This window comes from Macaca thibetana, chromosome 15 (genome assembly GCF_024542745.1).
Source record: "Macaca thibetana thibetana isolate TM-01 chromosome 15, ASM2454274v1, whole genome shotgun sequence".
NCBI classification, from domain to species: Eukaryota; Metazoa; Chordata; class Mammalia; order Primates; family Cercopithecidae; genus Macaca; species Macaca thibetana.
In genome coordinates this window covers 35,119,689-35,135,716 of record NC_065592.1, presented here as the reverse complement: position 1 = coordinate 35,135,716, position 16,028 = coordinate 35,119,689, and the positions used below count along the sequence as shown (strand labels likewise).

The 16,028-nt window shown below is 36.8% G+C and overlaps 2 protein-coding genes and 1 long non-coding RNA gene across 9 annotated transcripts in view; 1 reads left to right on the top strand and 2 right to left on the bottom strand.

Moving 5' to 3' along the window:
- Positions 1-6,937, bottom strand: part of LOC126937951 (uncharacterized) — a 33,939-nt gene extending 27,002 nt beyond the window's left edge. Inside the window, exons 1-3 of the long non-coding RNA XR_007719909.1 lie at positions 6,839-6,937; positions 6,628-6,736; positions 1,834-1,928 (exon numbers count right to left, since the gene is read on the bottom strand). This is a non-coding gene — a long non-coding RNA (uncharacterized LOC126937951). The remainder of the gene's footprint in view (positions 1-1,833; positions 1,929-6,627; positions 6,737-6,838) is intronic.
- The window catches only part of NIPSNAP3B (nipsnap homolog 3B), a 43,329-nt gene that overhangs the window by 6,739 nt on the left and 20,562 nt on the right, over positions 1-16,028 (top strand). For 2 of the 5 annotated variants that reach the window (XR_007719907.1, XR_007719906.1), the window contains exons 3-7: positions 448-606; positions 2,396-2,545; positions 2,788-2,870; positions 4,373-4,459; positions 4,548-4,727. Coding sequence is in view for 2 of the 5 variants with exons in the window: in XM_050761868.1 (XP_050617825.1) it covers positions 448-606; positions 2,396-2,545; positions 2,788-2,870; positions 4,373-4,459; positions 4,548-4,571 (503 nt within the window). In the remaining 3 variants the exon portion in view is untranslated. Of the gene's footprint in view, positions 1-447; positions 607-2,395; positions 2,546-2,787; positions 2,871-4,372; positions 4,460-4,547; positions 9,310-16,028 lie in introns of those variants that run through there. The other 3 variants (XR_007719908.1, XM_050761868.1, XM_050761869.1) reach the window with 3 other exon arrangements.
- The window catches only part of ABCA1 (ATP binding cassette subfamily A member 1), a 147,660-nt gene continuing 144,148 nt past the window's right edge, over positions 12,517-16,028 (bottom strand). For all 3 annotated transcript variants that reach the window (XM_050761840.1, XM_050761838.1, XM_050761839.1), the window contains exon 50: positions 12,517-15,943. In XM_050761840.1, coding sequence (XP_050617797.1) covers positions 15,803-15,943 — 141 coding nt within the window. In that variant the 3' untranslated portion in view covers positions 12,517-15,802. The remainder of the gene's footprint in view (positions 15,944-16,028) is intronic.

The following is a 16,028-nucleotide window of genomic DNA, read 5'->3' as shown; positions in this document are numbered from 1 at the left end:
TTCCATTTATTAATAAGAATCGTTAACATATACTGAGTACTAACTAAGGTGCCAAACACCATTCTAAGCTCTTTTCATGTATTAATTCATTTAATCCTCACAACAACCCTGGAGGTAGGTGTTATACTATTTTCTTCACAGAATAAGAAACTGAGGCACAGAAAGATTGAATAATGAACCTAATTCACACAACTTCCTAAGAAAGTCTTAGAGCCTATAAAGCCCATTCTATGTCAATTAAGTTCATTTTTTACATTTCAACTCCCCTTTTAGACCATGAGTAACTTGAGAGCAGTTGTCACATATATTTATGTTGGCATCTCCAGTGACATAATAACATGGGGTCCCCATATGGCCTTGCACATTTGCTGAACTGAGTAAAATTTAAGTAAAAATATGGGCGATTTTAAATCAAAAAATGTTTTCTTAATTATTTTCCTCCCATAGATAATTTTGCTCATCGAGCTGAAGTTCGGAAAGCCTTAGCCAACTGTAAGGAATGGCAAGAACAATCCATCATTCCAAATTTGGCTCACATTGATAAACAAGAGACGGAAATTACTTACCTCATACCATGGTCCAAATTAGAAAAGCCTCCAAAAGAAGGTGAGTTCTTCCCTCTTATAGACTGAGTTTTAATGAGTACAATACTATAAATCTAAAGCTATAAAAAGTAAAGTTGTATAGGAAAAAAATATGTAACTCTTTGTTTTCTATAATAATATATGGTGAGTCTGGAGATAAAAATGAATTAGAGACTGGGCTCACACCTGTAATCTCAGCACTTTGGGAGGCCGAGGTGGGCGAATCACTTGAGGTCAAGAATTCAAGATCCACCTGGTCAATGTACTGAAGCGCCATCTCTACCAAAAATACAAAAATTAGCTGGGTATGGTGGTGCATGCCTGTAGTCCCAGCTACTCAGGAGGCTGAGGCAGGAGGATTGCCTGAACTTAGGAGGCAGAGGTTGCAGTGAGCCGAGATCGCATCACTGCACTTCAGCCTGGGTGACGGAGCGAGATTCAATCTTTAAAAAAAAAAAAAGAGAGAGAGAGAATTGGAGCTCTAGAGCTCTTTGCTTATCCTTAAAACATTGAGCACAAAAAAGTGAAGTATTTTTCCGAATTGAAATCTAGCAGATGCCTAACAAAAGTTGACATGGTCAGTACAGGTGAAAAAGTGGGGCTTGGGAGCTAGGAAAACAGGTGTAGGTAGATGAGTCGTAGTTTATGAAATTTTGTCACAGTTTTAAAATGTATAAACTTTTAATATAAAAGTATTTTTCCACAAATTCAGCTAATCTTAAATCATTAAGTATATCTTTGTAAACTGACTGTTTTGGGGGAATGAATTAACTTACACTGTTAAGCTACATTATTGTAGTTTAACTTTTGTGTCTTCCTCTTTCTTGTTTCTCAGTTTGAAAAGATTTGTCTTCCTCCTGATTTCACTTCTTGCGCACTAAAGGAAATAATTACTTCAGTCTAATTTTAAACAGAGGTCAGATTCAAAAAGCATAAACTAATTTAAATTTCATTTTATGTCTCCCATAAACTCAACTTTGATTTTATTTTAGATTATACGAGATTTGAAAAGTCTTGTTTGGATTCTAATGTACTTAAAACTCCCCTCAGCTTTCAGCACTAAGTAAAACAGTTGGCTTCGCAGTGTCAGGTCTTACAAATAGTTCCCTTCCTCTATGTTGTTCATAATTCTTTAGTAACTTTGTATTTCTTTCCTTTTTCTTCTCCAATCTACTTTGTCCTCTGGTTTCTTTCTCTCCACCCATCTTATACTTCTGGCCAGAAGGTAGAATGGTTTTTAAGCATTTACCTCGATATTTAAGAAGAATAAAACCATCTCCTTGAGGGTTTTCTTTTTTTCCTTAAAGACTCAGACATGACTTTGGGTCAGCTAGAAATAGAATCCTATAGGGGAAAATAATACAAAGGAAAAAGTTATTTCCTCTTAAAATTGAAAAGGAGAAAGAAATGTAGGATATCAGAAAGTACTTCTCTTACTCATTTCTTTTTTTTAAAGTGTAGACGGGCAGCTTGAAAATTCTGCTCCATTATAAATTCTCAGTATCTGTTTTTTTGACAAATTTTATAGATTAAAAATATTGCAGAGTGTAGTTTATATATAGCTTCCAGTCTCTTTTCTTTATTTTCTTTATGATTAATTTTAACAACTGACCCTTCAACATGGACAAAGACTTTCTAAACATAAAAGCAAAGAAAAATAATGCAGAGAATTAATAAATATGAGTGCATATGTATGTATACATGGATTATCCTCTAAATTCATTGGTTAGCCTTCTGATGGAATCAAGAAAACCTGGTTAGAAATTATTTGAATGTCTTCTGTAAAATAATTATTTTTCTCCCTATTCTAGGAGTCTATGAACTAGCTGTTTTTCAGATGAAACCTGGTGGACCAGCTCTGTGGGGTGATGCATTTAAAAGAGCAATTAATGCCCATGTCAATTTAGGCTACACAAAAGTAGTTGGTGTTTTCCACACAGAATATGGAGAACTCAACAGAGGTACAGTTGTCCGTTTGTTTTATGAAGTTGCCATGTATATTACATCAGTTTGTCTCTCTTTTTCATTATGGTACCTGTTTTAATTTTTATTTCCAAATTTTTAGAGTTTGTTGTTTATAGGACTGAAAAAACCTATAAACATCTTATTTTACATCTTATTTTTTTACAATGTTAATACTTTATGGAGCCTTTTTCAAATGCTGAACTGCTGTTTTTTTTTTTTTTTTTAACTTTTATTTTAGGTTCACGGGGTACATGTGAAGGTTTGTTACCTAGGTTAACCCATGTCACGGGGGTTTGTTGTACAGATTATTTCATCACTCAGGTATTAAGCCCAGTACCCAATTGTTATCTTTCTAATCTTCTCTCTCCTCCCATCTTCCATTCTCAAGTAGACCCCAGTGTCTGTTGTTTCCTTCTTTGTGTTCATAAATTCTCATCATTTAGCTTCCACCTGTTAGAACACATGGTATCTGGTTTTCTTTTCCTCCGTTGGGTTGTTGAGGATAATAGCCTCTAGCTCCATCCGTGTTCCCACAAAAGATATAATCTGGTTCTTTTTTATGGCTGCATGGTATTCCATGGTGTGTATGTACCACATTTTCTTTATCCAATCTGTTATTGATAGGCATATAGGTTTTCATGAAAAGATTCCAAGTCTTTGCTGTTGTGAATAGTGCTGCAGTGAACATTCACATGCACATGTCTTTATGGTAGAATGACTGATATTTCTCTGGGTGTATATCCAGCAATGGGATTGCTAGGTCGAATGGCGGTTCTGCTTTTAGCACTTTGAGGAATCACCATACTGCTTTCCACAGTGGTTGAACTGATTTACACTCCCATCAACAGGGTATAAGTGTTCCCTTTTTTTATAACCTCACCAGCATCTGTTATTTTTTGACTTTTTAGTAACAGCCATTCTGACTGGTGTGAGATGGTATCTAGTTGTGGCTTATATTTGCATTTCTCTAATCAGTGATATTGAGCATTTTTTCATAAGTTTGTTGGCCTCATGTATGTCTTCTTTAGAAAAGTGACTGTTCATGCCCTTTACCCACTTTTTAATGGTGTTCTTTGTTTTTCTCTTATATGTTTGTTTAAGCTCCTTATAGAGGCTAGATATTAGACCTTTGTCAGATGCATAGTTTGCAAAAAATTTTCTCCCATTCTGTAGGTTGTCTGTTTACTCTGTTGATAGTTTGTGGGGTTTTTTTTTTTTTTTTTTTTTTTTGCTGTGCAGAAGCTCTTAAGTGTAATTAGATACCATTTGTCAATTTTTGTTTTTGTCATGATTGTTTTTGTTGTCTTTGTCATTCAAAATTAATATCATTGACATAGAAAATTATCACATTGTTGCAACATTTTTAAAAATCTGTTACTAATATACAGTAAGACCCTAATTTGTTTTACTCATTTTTTTTTAAGGAAACACACCATATGTTGATAAAGGTTTATCTAGGCACTTAAGGTTATACTAATTTTTATTTTTTCTTTGTATCACCTAAATTTTCTACAGTAAACAGTTTTTTTATAATCTGCTTTTTAAGAAAAAAAATAGTAGGAAGTTGGGTCTAGTCTTAATTGTACCTTAAGCTGTGTTTCTTTGCATTCTCTCTTCAGCCTTATGTTTCCAGTTTAACTTACAAATTTATATCCCAAATTTCTGATCCCTCTGAAATCTTATCACTAACATGTTTAGTTTTGCCTTCTTGATATCACTAATTTGATTTAAAGAATAAGACAACATTTCTGATTCATTTTTTCAATATTTCTTATTTGCTATTGCCATATAGTTCAGAAACTACTTGTGGTTTGTTTCTGCAGTTCATGTTCTCTGGTGGAACGAGAGTGCAGATAGTCGTGCAGCTGGGAGACATAAGTCCCATGAGGATCCCAGAGTTGTGGCAGCTGGTAAGCTGTTTGACTAGGCATGAATTATTTTTAGAACAAATGTGATTCAGTCAGTAACTATATGCCTTCTTATGAAATGTTTTTCCAGTTCGGGAAAGTGTCAACTACCTAGTATCTCAGCAGAATATGCTTCTGATTCCTACATCGTTTTCACCGTTAAAATAGTTTTCTACTGAAATACAAAACATTTCATTAACTGCTCTAAGATGTGTCTGCTAATGGTGCTTAAATTCTCCCAAGTGGTTCTCGCTTTTATTTGAAGGAGATGGTAAGTTAATTAGTTAATTTGCTATGCTTCCTGAATTTTTGAAAGTTACATCTTCTCCACTGCTTTAAGAAATAGTTCAGTTCACTTTCACCTTGGCATTTCAGTATGTTACACATTAGAAGTAGTTGTCACTACTTGGTTTTTTATTTGTTTTAGAATACCTCTTCTGTATTTTGATAACTCATTGCTTTATAGAATTTTCTTTTATTCAAATAAGGATTTTACATTTCCTTGCCCGACAGTATTTTTGAATTATTTATATAAAATATCTGTCTTTTCATCATATCTACTTTTCCTGAGATTTTTTTAAAAAATTGCTTAGTGAAGTTTATTTTGTGATATCAAATGGGATTTATAAAAATATTAGATTAAGTTTATTTCTTTACTGTGGAAAAGTACAATGTCATCTGTATTAATTATTGCTTTTACATTAATTATTAGTCATTCTAACTTGGAAAATAATGCAGTTGGGTCACAGTGTCAAAAATCTAGAAAGTCTTGTTGGTTTATATGCTAAAATTGTTCATTTATAATTAATTTTACTAATTTCTACTTAGTTTGGATCACTAACAGAGATCTTGGGACATTTATTTGTTTTAAAGAAATATTTGTGATTATGGAAATGCTTGCCCTAATAAAAATCCTACATATTCATTGTTGTTTTAAATTCATATTTTATACTTATATGATCTCTAGAGCTCTTACTATGTTGCTATAAGACAGTAATATAGTGATAATTTACCAACTTTGTTGAAAATGTTAAGTTGTATCAATAAAATAGCATGCTGGGAACCTGAGAAGGAAGGTTTCTTTACTACTGCCACAGATGTCCTGGAGTTTTCCTTGAAACATCTTTCATTTCCATTTTACTTGATATCTCTACCTTATAAAACTAGATTTGGTACTCCTGATAGTGTATATTTACAGCTATATTATTTTTATATTTTTACAGACTGTCTCCTAATAGTCTATATTTACAGCTATATTATTTTATATTTTTAAAATCTTATAGCTATAAAATAGTAAATTGTGAATTAGCTGTCCAAGGGAAATGTGGAAAACAAGATGTACAGTTTCCTCTTATTTATCAGGCTGTAAGCGATCTGCAGTTTATCTGGGCTATTATGCAACGTCAGATATTATTTATGAGAGGCAGGCAGTGGCAGCTTAAACAGACATGCCGCCTCAGCATTCTTTTCCATGCAGAGTTCAAAGAGGCCTAAGACATCTCACATTTACGTGAAATAGTTGGGGCATAAGTATGTGGTTAATTACACATAAATTACCAATTAAAATTAAAAGTTAACTAAAATACTACAGAAGACATTTAATATTTTGCTTCAGAATGTTATGGTACCTTAGGGTTATGAATATCAATTATTTTTGATCCATACCTTATTTAAAAGGAAGGGGAAGCTGACATTTTTATCTTTTTTAATGGATATACTCTAAGTTATCTTAAAGGCTTCCCTGGATTAAGCAAAAATAGAATTACATGGTTTAAATCATATACCATATTCTTCATACTTAGCTCCAAGTGGATTATGACTTTTTCTAAAACTTAACATGACAGAGATTTGCCTTCCAGGGGGTCTAATTTGAAGAGGAAAGTAATTTGCATGTACAGATTCATATCATAGCATTATGTTTTTCTCTATTTTATTCATTCTTTCATTCTCTTCAATGACTCCCAGCACCTGCTCTTCCATCTTCATTCTTAGCCAATGACCTTTCCTTTTACTTCACAGAGAAAATAACAATCAGAACAGTCTTCATAAGTTCCCACCCCGACCTCTGCCCGCTTTCTGCAGCCAACCCCGCATGCCCTGCTTCTCTCCTCACACTGTGGATGAATGACCCGTGCGCCAAGCAAACACAAACCCTCCACTTGAACACTCACTTGCTGAAGGATGTGGCTCAGGCAGTTTTCCTCTCTTGTTGCCTGAAGCCACAGTATTCCCCTTCAACTGGATTCTTCTCCTCAGCATACGAATATACTATTATTTTTCCTATATTAAAAAAAAAAAGAATAAAATTACCCCATTTTTTTTACTTTACAATATGACTCAAAAAAGTAGTTCATACTTCCTGCCTCCATTTTCTTCCCTCACATTATCTCTTAAACATTCTCTGATCACGCCAGCCAAATTGTGCTTGTCAACTCATTTCCCAGTTCTCATTTTACTTGACTTGTTAGCAGTTGACCTCTCCTTTCTTCTGGAAACAGTTTCTTCGTTTCTCTGCAACACTGACTGCACAGGCCTTCATATCTCCTAGTCTCCACCTTGTCTCCTTGACCTCCAATGTAAGGACTGAGTCCTTGGACCACTTCTCTTTTCTATTTATACTTACTCCCTATGTCATCACCCCCAGTCTTGTGACTTCAAATGCTATCTGTGTGTGGATGGCTCCAGTCCACACCTCTTTTCTTTTTTCAAATTCACACATGTGAATTTGAATTCCAGGCTCATCACATCCAGATGTGTTCCCCACACCTCCACCTGAAGGTCTATTAGAAATCTCATACCCCTCTTGTCCACAACTGAGCTCTTGATCTTTACCCAGAAACTTGATCGCAGCTAATGGCAACTCCAGCTTTCTGTTTTGCTCAGGCCACAGACCGCAGAGTCATTCTCACACTGCCTTTTCTCTCTCACACCATTGTGTACCTGTCAGCAGATCCCAGATAGCTAGAATTTGATTGCTTCACATCCCTATAGCAACTATCCTGGTTCAAGCCAATCGTCATCTGGATTTTTGGGAAGTGCTCTTAACTGGTGTCCTGCCCTTCCCCTCTACTCTCAACCCTACTTTCAACATAGCAGTCAGAATAATCTAAAATATAAAGCAGATCATATCACTCCTCTGCTCAACAGCCCCTCCCAATACCTTCATCTCTTCCTCAGAATAATTGTCCAAGCCTCTAACTGTGGCCTACAAGTCTTTACATGATCTGTCCTGTTACCTTTTCCATCCTCACTCCAGACCTGGCCTAAAAGGCTTTTCTTTGAACCTGCTAAATATGCTCTTACCTGAGGGTCCATTCCCACTGCTTCTGCCTGGAATGCTCTTCCCTAGACAAGCATCTGCATGGATCATTTCCATGCCTCCTCGGGTCTTTGCCCCCATGAAGCCTTCCCTGACAACCCTATTTAAGATTATAATTTCCTCCCATGGTGGCCCCTATCTGCTAGAGACCGAATGTTTTTGTCCCCCAAAAATTCACATGTTGAAGCCTTAATCTCAACATAGGAGGTTGGGCCATTGGGAGTTAGTTTTAGATGAGGTCATGTGGGTAAGAGAATCGATGCATTTGTAAGGGCATAAAGAGTCCTCTCTGTGAGGAAACCAGAATGTAAGCCTTCACCACAACTTAATAATGCTGGCACCCTGGTCTTAGATTTCCCAGCCACTAGATCTGTGAGAAAAAAAATGTTTGTTGTTTAAGCCACCCAATCTATGGTACTGTTGTTACAGCAACCTGAACTAAGACACTATCCCTCTCCCCTGCTTTATTTTTCTGTTATCACCATAATTAATGTTTTACTTATATATGATTTGTTAATGTCTGTCTCTTCCCACTAGAAACCAAATTCTGTGACAGCAAGGGTTTTTGCTTTCATTGTTGTCATATTACCCTTGCCTGGCAGGTGATAAGCCCTAAGTACTTGTTGACTGAATTAACATATGAGATGTGTGAGTTTGAAAAAAGAAGTACATCATTCCTCCACTCTCATTTTGTGCCACCGTTAACAGTAGATTGCATAATTGTTATTGGAGGTGCCTCACTACTACATATGGAAAGTATTCCTGGAAAACACGGCGAATGACTCAGTAGAAGTTTTGGCTATGGGGGGGTGCCATCAATAAAAATAATACCATTGCCTGTTGGTTATAAGTTTCTGTCACAGACTATGAAGGTATTTGAATTGTATTTCCAGGAAGAGAAACAGATATGCAACCAATCTGATTCAGTTCTACCGGCTGCCACAGAACTCCCAAAGGATAAGCAAATGCCACTTGTAGACTCAAACTCTGAACTTCATTCTCAGCACCAGCTTTTAACCTACTGAGTAAATCCTATGAGCCTGAGTAGTGTTGCAACTGAAGTTGTAGTACTCTCTGTCATCAAAGGAGTGTGAACCTGGAGTATGTTGGAAGAAGAGTTAGGTTCATTAGCGAGACCTCTTTCATAACTGCTGTCACCTAGAATGTCTGTTCTCTAAGCATCTTCTTGAAAGAAGCACATTCCCCCAGGAGAAGGAAATGGTTTGTTTTCTTTAGTGACAGATAGTTGGCCCAGGACCCTGAGGTAAAGGAGTATGGGCATTAGACAAAATGAGTTTTATAATAGTTGATTGGAAGAAATGGAAGTTTTTTAATCATAGGCTTCTGCCTTGAAAGGGCAAGTCTGTAGTGGTTGTGAACCAGCCAGATTGTGTACAAGCCTCCTGCCAGAAGAAATGCCTGTAGGATTAAAAGCAAAACAGCAAAATCAAAAAGGAAGGGCAAGATGATGCCCAGGTGCAGCCTATATTATTAACAGACAAGGAAAGGATCCAAATAAAAGTTCTGTAAACCAGCTGTTGTCCTGTTTTCTGCTTCCCTTCAAAGCAAAAATATAGATTTGTATATATTTGCAGTCTCCCCTTCCTTGCCTCTCATTCTTCCCTGAAAATCTATTCCAGTTAGGTCTGCATCCTTGTCATGCTGAAATGACTCTTTTGAAGGTCACCAAGGACCACTGTCTTCTTAAATTCAATAGCCATTCCTGCCTTTACTCATTTACATTCCTTACTCATCTTCTCAGCAGTGTTGGATATAATTGATAACTTCTGCCTTCCTGAAACAGTAATTCTCTGCGTTACAACGTATGGCATTATACTCTTCAGATTTTCCTCTTTCTCACTGGCCAGTCCCTCTCAATTTCCCTGGCTGGCTTCTCTTCTAAATGTTAAAGGATCTCAGGCTCAAGAATGTTCCCTCTCTTCATTCTCTCCAGGTAATCTCATTCAGTCCCAAGGCTTAAATATATACATACCGATAACTTGCACATTTTTTTTTTTTTAGATGGAGTTTCACACTTGTTGCCCAGGCTGGAGTGCAGTGGCGCTCTCTCTGCTCACTGCAACCTCCGCCTCCCAGGTACAAGCGATTCTTGTCTCAGCCTCCAGAGTAGCTCAGATTACAGGCATGCGCCACCATGCCCGGCTACTTTTTTTGTATTTATTAGAGACGGGGTTTCACCATGTTAGGCTGGTCACAAACTCCTGACCTCAGGTGATCCACCCGCCTCGGCCTCCCAAAGTGCTGGGATTATAGGCATGCGCCACCATGCCCAGCCAACTTGCACACATTTATCTTATTTTCCATCATTGCCCCTGAGCTTCAGACTGAAATACCAACTGCATTTTTAACACAGCCATCTACCTAGTTCAGGTCACAAACTAGAAGTCACCTTGCTAGCTCTCTTTCCCTCGGTCCCTACATGGAGTCTGTCAGCAAGTCCTGCTCCAAAGTGGATACTGAACGTTACCATAGCTCCCTATCTATTGCTACCATCTTAGTCCAATCCACCATTATCTATTAGTCTTCCTACTGTCCTTTCTTCCCATAGTAGCCAGTGTTCTTTCTGAAACAAAGTAGGTCACACCACTACTGTTTAAAACTCTCCGGTGGCTCCTTGTTGCACTAACAATAAAATCCAAATACCTTAAAAAGGCTGGCAAGATCCTGTGAGACGTGGTCCCTGCTCTCTCTCCAGTTCCAGCCCCTGCCACTCTTCTCCTTGCTAACTCAATACAAGAGACATTAGTACAGGTATCTCTTTTACCCCCTCAGCTTGCCGAGCTTTTTACCACTGGGCTTTTGCAACACTTATTCTTTCTTGCGGGAATATTCTTCGCACCCACCTTGAAAGGTTGCTCCTGCTCTTTTTATTCGGTTCTCAGCATGTCACTCCTCAGAAAAGGCCATCTCTGACTTCTCTCCATTGTTATCCGATTACCATGTCTTATATTCTTCTTAGCACTGATTGCTGTCAAAATATATTAGGTGGGTTTGTCCACACATCATCTTTCGCCACTGAAATATAAATTCATTAGAGCAGGAATTCTATTTTCTTCTACATTGTACCCCCAGTACCTAGAGAAATATCTGGCATACAATAAAGTTCAGTAACTATTTGTTAATGTATGTTGATGCTGATGTGATTTTACAAGGTCGATTTTAACTGATACCTAACTTCAACAAAAAGAACCCTCTGCCACTTGACTGTCCCGGTACTTTTGGATGAGTTTCTTATCCACGGAGCTGCAATTTACTCGTATGTAAAATGGTACTTTTTACCTTATAGGGCAGGTATTGAGAATTAAATGAAGTGTATAACAACACAGTAAACACTTGAAAACTGAAGCTAAGGGTTTTTTTCGTACTTAATGTAGACATTACCATTACAAAGCGTCGAGTTTTTTGAATCTGGGAAAGTTCTTTTGGGCTTTTCTAAAGATAGAAGAATATTTTGGTCAAGACTCATGGGTAGGGCCAGGCGAGGTGGCTCACACCTGTAATCCCAGCACTTTGGGAGGCCACGGTGGACAGATCACCTGAGGTCAGGAGTTCGAGACCAGCCTGGCCAACATATAGTGAAACCCCATCTCTTCTAAAAGTACAAAAATTAGCTGGCATGGTGGCGCATGCCTATAGCCCCAGCTACTTGGGAAGCTGAGGAGAATTGCTTGAACCCGGGAGGCGGAGGTTGCAGTGAGCCAAGATCATGCCACTGCACTCCAGCCTGGATGACAGAGCGAGAGTCTGTTTCTCAAAAAAACAAAAACAAACAAACAAAAACAAAAACAAAAACAAAACTCATGGGTAACATTTTCATCTAAATTACCTGCCTTTTTATTTTTCAATAAAGTTTTTTCTTCTCCCTTGTCATTGTTCACGAAGAAACAGTGTTCTATGATTTCATTAGAGTCACTATAACGTAAACTTCAAGATAGGAGGATGAAGTTGTGATGCTGATGCTCACTTCAAGCTCACTTGAAGCCAAGATTTTTCTGCACACAAAGTTCAGATCTGTGCCACAGAAAAAGGAATGCTCACGACACTTTGTCACAGCCGTTCCCAAGGGGTCACAAATAGAGCCAGCCTCTTGTACTGCCTCAAAAGGACTGTTTGACAGGGATTCAAGTAGCAAAATAAGCAGACATCTTTTTCTGAAACTGATTCCTAATGAGCTATGAAAAATACATTTACATTGTCTCAGCACTACTCCTATGTTGTCTGCACAGCACTTATTACAGGAGAAAAGAATCACTGATATTAGTATCATTTCTGTTTCCACATCTACTCCTTCCTGCTCACCCTTGCCACCACCCCCTTGCCAGTATACCTGCTACATCGTGTCCTTATATTTTTGGTTGAATTAAAAAAAGGGCACTGAAGGCTGCCTTTGTAGCTTCCCCTATACCAAGTGAACATTTATTAAATAAGCTCAGCTACAGAGCATTTTCAGAAATCTCAGTGCAGCTTCACAATCATTAAGCAGAGTATTTATCTAAAAACCTCTAACACTTAATACCAGTTACTCAGTATCTTAACCAACATGAAAATACAAAACAACCTTTTATTTACGAGTAGTCCCCTCAGTTCTCTTTTATGATTAAGGGAACATTTGAATCTTTTCTCAAGTTTTTCCTTTTGATCCAAATCACTTCCCCTCTACTTTTCTAATGGCTTTATAACCCTTCAACAGTAGGTGGTGCCACAAATGCACAAAAGTAAATTTCTGTAGACCAACAGAACTGTCACAGCTTTATTTTGTGACTCATTATATTACAACATAGAAATATGCACTTTTTAATACTTCATATAAAGTTATTGACATACAAATTTTTTTTTTTTCCTTTTAATGAAAATGATTTAACTTAGAAATCTGTTGTGAAACTTTTGTCTAGTTTTGCAATTCTCAGGTATTCCAGTGCAAAAATAGATCCCATTACAGACAGCGTAAAGTGCTTGGAATGAGGGCCAATGATGAACAAAGAGCACAAAAACAGCTTCATCTTGGGGTATAAGAAGGGATAATAGCATACCTAAATCCTTATCGACATAGAAACATTCTATAAAAGGGATGCAACAATTTTGAAAAGAATTAGAGTAATATTTCTACAGCATTACATTATTACTAGTAGATAATAACAAGGGTACAAATTAATGTCTCAATATCAAAGTGGTTCAGTATTACATGACACATGGCTCTTTGGAAAACATTTTACCTGATATATACAACCACAAGAAGAAAACACAGACAAATCCCTTTAGTCAATGATTACTATACAGTGAATGAATGATGTGCAACATTTAATAGTCACAAAGCATTTGCTTTCAGTACAGATAATGAAATACAGTAGTGTGAGGTTTGGTTGTTTTTTAACAATGAATTGTGCTGGGCATTTATGTATAGAGGGCTTATTATTTTCTTCTATATTTACCATATTCACAGTTGTTAATTAGTTTTCTGAGGTGTCCAAAAGATGCACAAGCAGAAATTTTTGGACACGTATTTTGAGAATTTCTGAAACTCACATAGTTATATCCCACAGGGAATACACAGAAATTTTGCTTGATTGAGTATGGAGTTAGTAAAAATTTCTACCACAATTAGGTTTACACAGGAAAATGTAAAAGATTACTATTTTAAAAGGTAACACAGTATTAACGAAGATGTATAACCGTAGATTGTTTCTAGCTTCAGAAGAGATCCTTTCAATCTGTATTAAAATGTTGTGTTTTCTTCAAAATAGTTCACAGTGCCTTTTGATTTTTTAAAATATGGCCTTGAAGTCAGAGAGACTGAAGTAAGGAGTTGCTCATGGATTTACTATAATGAAGAATTAGAAAATGATTTTAGTAAAATGAGAAAACCAACAGAAGTTTGATTTTGAAAAATATTAAATGAGGAGAAATTATTCTATAAATTCTGTATTTTTGAAGATAGTGTAAAATTCAATGATGCCATATCACTAGTTATTGGAAATATGCCTTCATTACTTATATTTAAAATCAACATTGACTTTAACTTCTAAAACAATCATTTTTTTTCTTTTTCAGCAGTGGGTTATATAATATTCTGTAAATTTAAAAAATATAGAGAGATTAATTTGAAATCTGAAGTCTTACGCCTTTAGAGTTAATATTCAAATTTTGGAAAAGGTAGAAGTTAGTAATGATATCGAAAGATCACTTGAACTTGGCCAAACAATAGTTCTCTCCTATGTTTCTTTTCTCTCAAGACAGTTAACAGTAAGCATTAGTGAAACTATTTTAAAAAATGTTTACTGACTAGAAAAATAAGCCCAGGTTAGAAAACTGAAAAATGCTCCATATGGAAGCATTTGTTGTTTTTATATTTTTCTTGATTAGTGATTGAAGAGATGAAAAATTTGAGATTGTCAGATTTAATGGGGTGTCCAATTATTTGAAGGTACTAAATGCCATAAACAAAAGTTGTGTTTTTCAGCAAGTTCTCAAGCTAGCTGCCTTCCCTGCTGAAAAATTCATTGCTTATACTTGTGACCTTTATACTTTCTTGGCTTTTGCATTGTTGCAATTAAAAAAAAAAAAAAGGCTGCCCAATATTGTTACAGTGGGCTCCTACAACCACAAGACAACCTATATTTGTAAACCAGTGAGCTGAATAACATGGCACAATCTACTGAGACTTAATTTCTCTCTATCCTTATACATACGTACATACTCTTTCAGCTACAGCATACACCCAAAAAATACTTGATTGATGGATTGAGATTAAAAGTATCCTAAATGATCTGAAAGAAAGTCAAATATAATGTCATGAGATCTTGACCATCACATTGCTTTCTAGGCACTAGTCATGACTGATATGCAAACTTACATAAGAAAATAAAAATAGTGGGGCAGTGGCCATACTCCTCTATACCACAGGGTTCTACAGAGGGGGCATTTTAGGATTCAGAAGTCACTGATAGAACTTAAAATTCCAAATAACATTAAAAAGTACAAAGATTTTCATCAAAATACAACTCCATCTTTTCATTTTCTAGATTAATTCAAAAAGCCAGAAATAATAATATACTTGTGTCAGATAAGAAACATCTTGAGATGCAGTGTACCATGTGAGTCGACAGTCAGGACAAATGGGTACAGGCTTCCTTAGGTTTGAACGCACAATCTCTTTAATCCCATGCCCTGGCTTCAGCAGCTTGCAGCCCCAACAGTTTGGCTGTTGATTCTTTGCCTCTTACCGGGATCTAAGTATATTTAAGAGTCTCATAAGGATGACCCTGTAGACCCATGGCTCGAAGCACAGGACAATGTAACAATGGCACCAAGTTTCCTGTGCCTAGAGACACCCACATTTTTGTTGCATGTTACTGCTACCAGAACAGCTCATCAAAGAGGGAATCAGAGCAGGATGTTAGCCACACATGGCACCATTTTGTCAACTGATATTTAATGATGTTGATAGACTCTGAGCAGAGCAGCTTTCACAAAAGTGAGCATGACACACCATGGTGCTTCAAACTTTCTGAAAAACTTGGCACTAATAATTCTGGCACACTCATTGCCAGCAATGGATGTGTCACCGGGAAACCAGTCTCCTGGCATGGCATGGCTTAGTGAATGAGGATGTGCATGCCTTTTGATTTTGATCAATAATCACTGGCCATGATTACTGGATGAATAATTGTTGCAACCCCAGTGAGAATACACAGGAACAACAAAAAAAAGTATGAGTTCAAACCCATATGTCCACTGGGTTCCATAATAGAGTTTCACATAGGTATAGGTAAAAAACTAAATTCAAGTCTTTCACTTGAGAGCCATGTAAGACATAGGCTACAAAGGCACTGCCCCTGTAATGGAATTTTGTTTTCATTGCATTGAATTGCATTGCATTGAATAGTATCAGTACAGTATCCAGTTTATTACTTCCCACATCAACTTCTGGCTCTTTTCTCCGGAACACTTCACATGGTGCAAAGGAAAGTCTAGTTCCTCTTTCAGCCACCCCGTATGAACAGGATTCTTCATACATAGCTTTCTTTCACTTTCTCATCCTGTAGAAAAGATGTGAGAACCGCAACATCCACTACTGTCTGGTTTTTGTGTAATGAGAGGTCCTTTAAGTGGTCATCATCACTTTGGTCCTTGGCAAAGTTCACAAATACCTGTTAAAAGATCAAGATGGACCTTTGTAAATACCACTCAACTTGTTCATTGTTTATTCCAGTTCTATTTTTCCCGGTGTTGAAA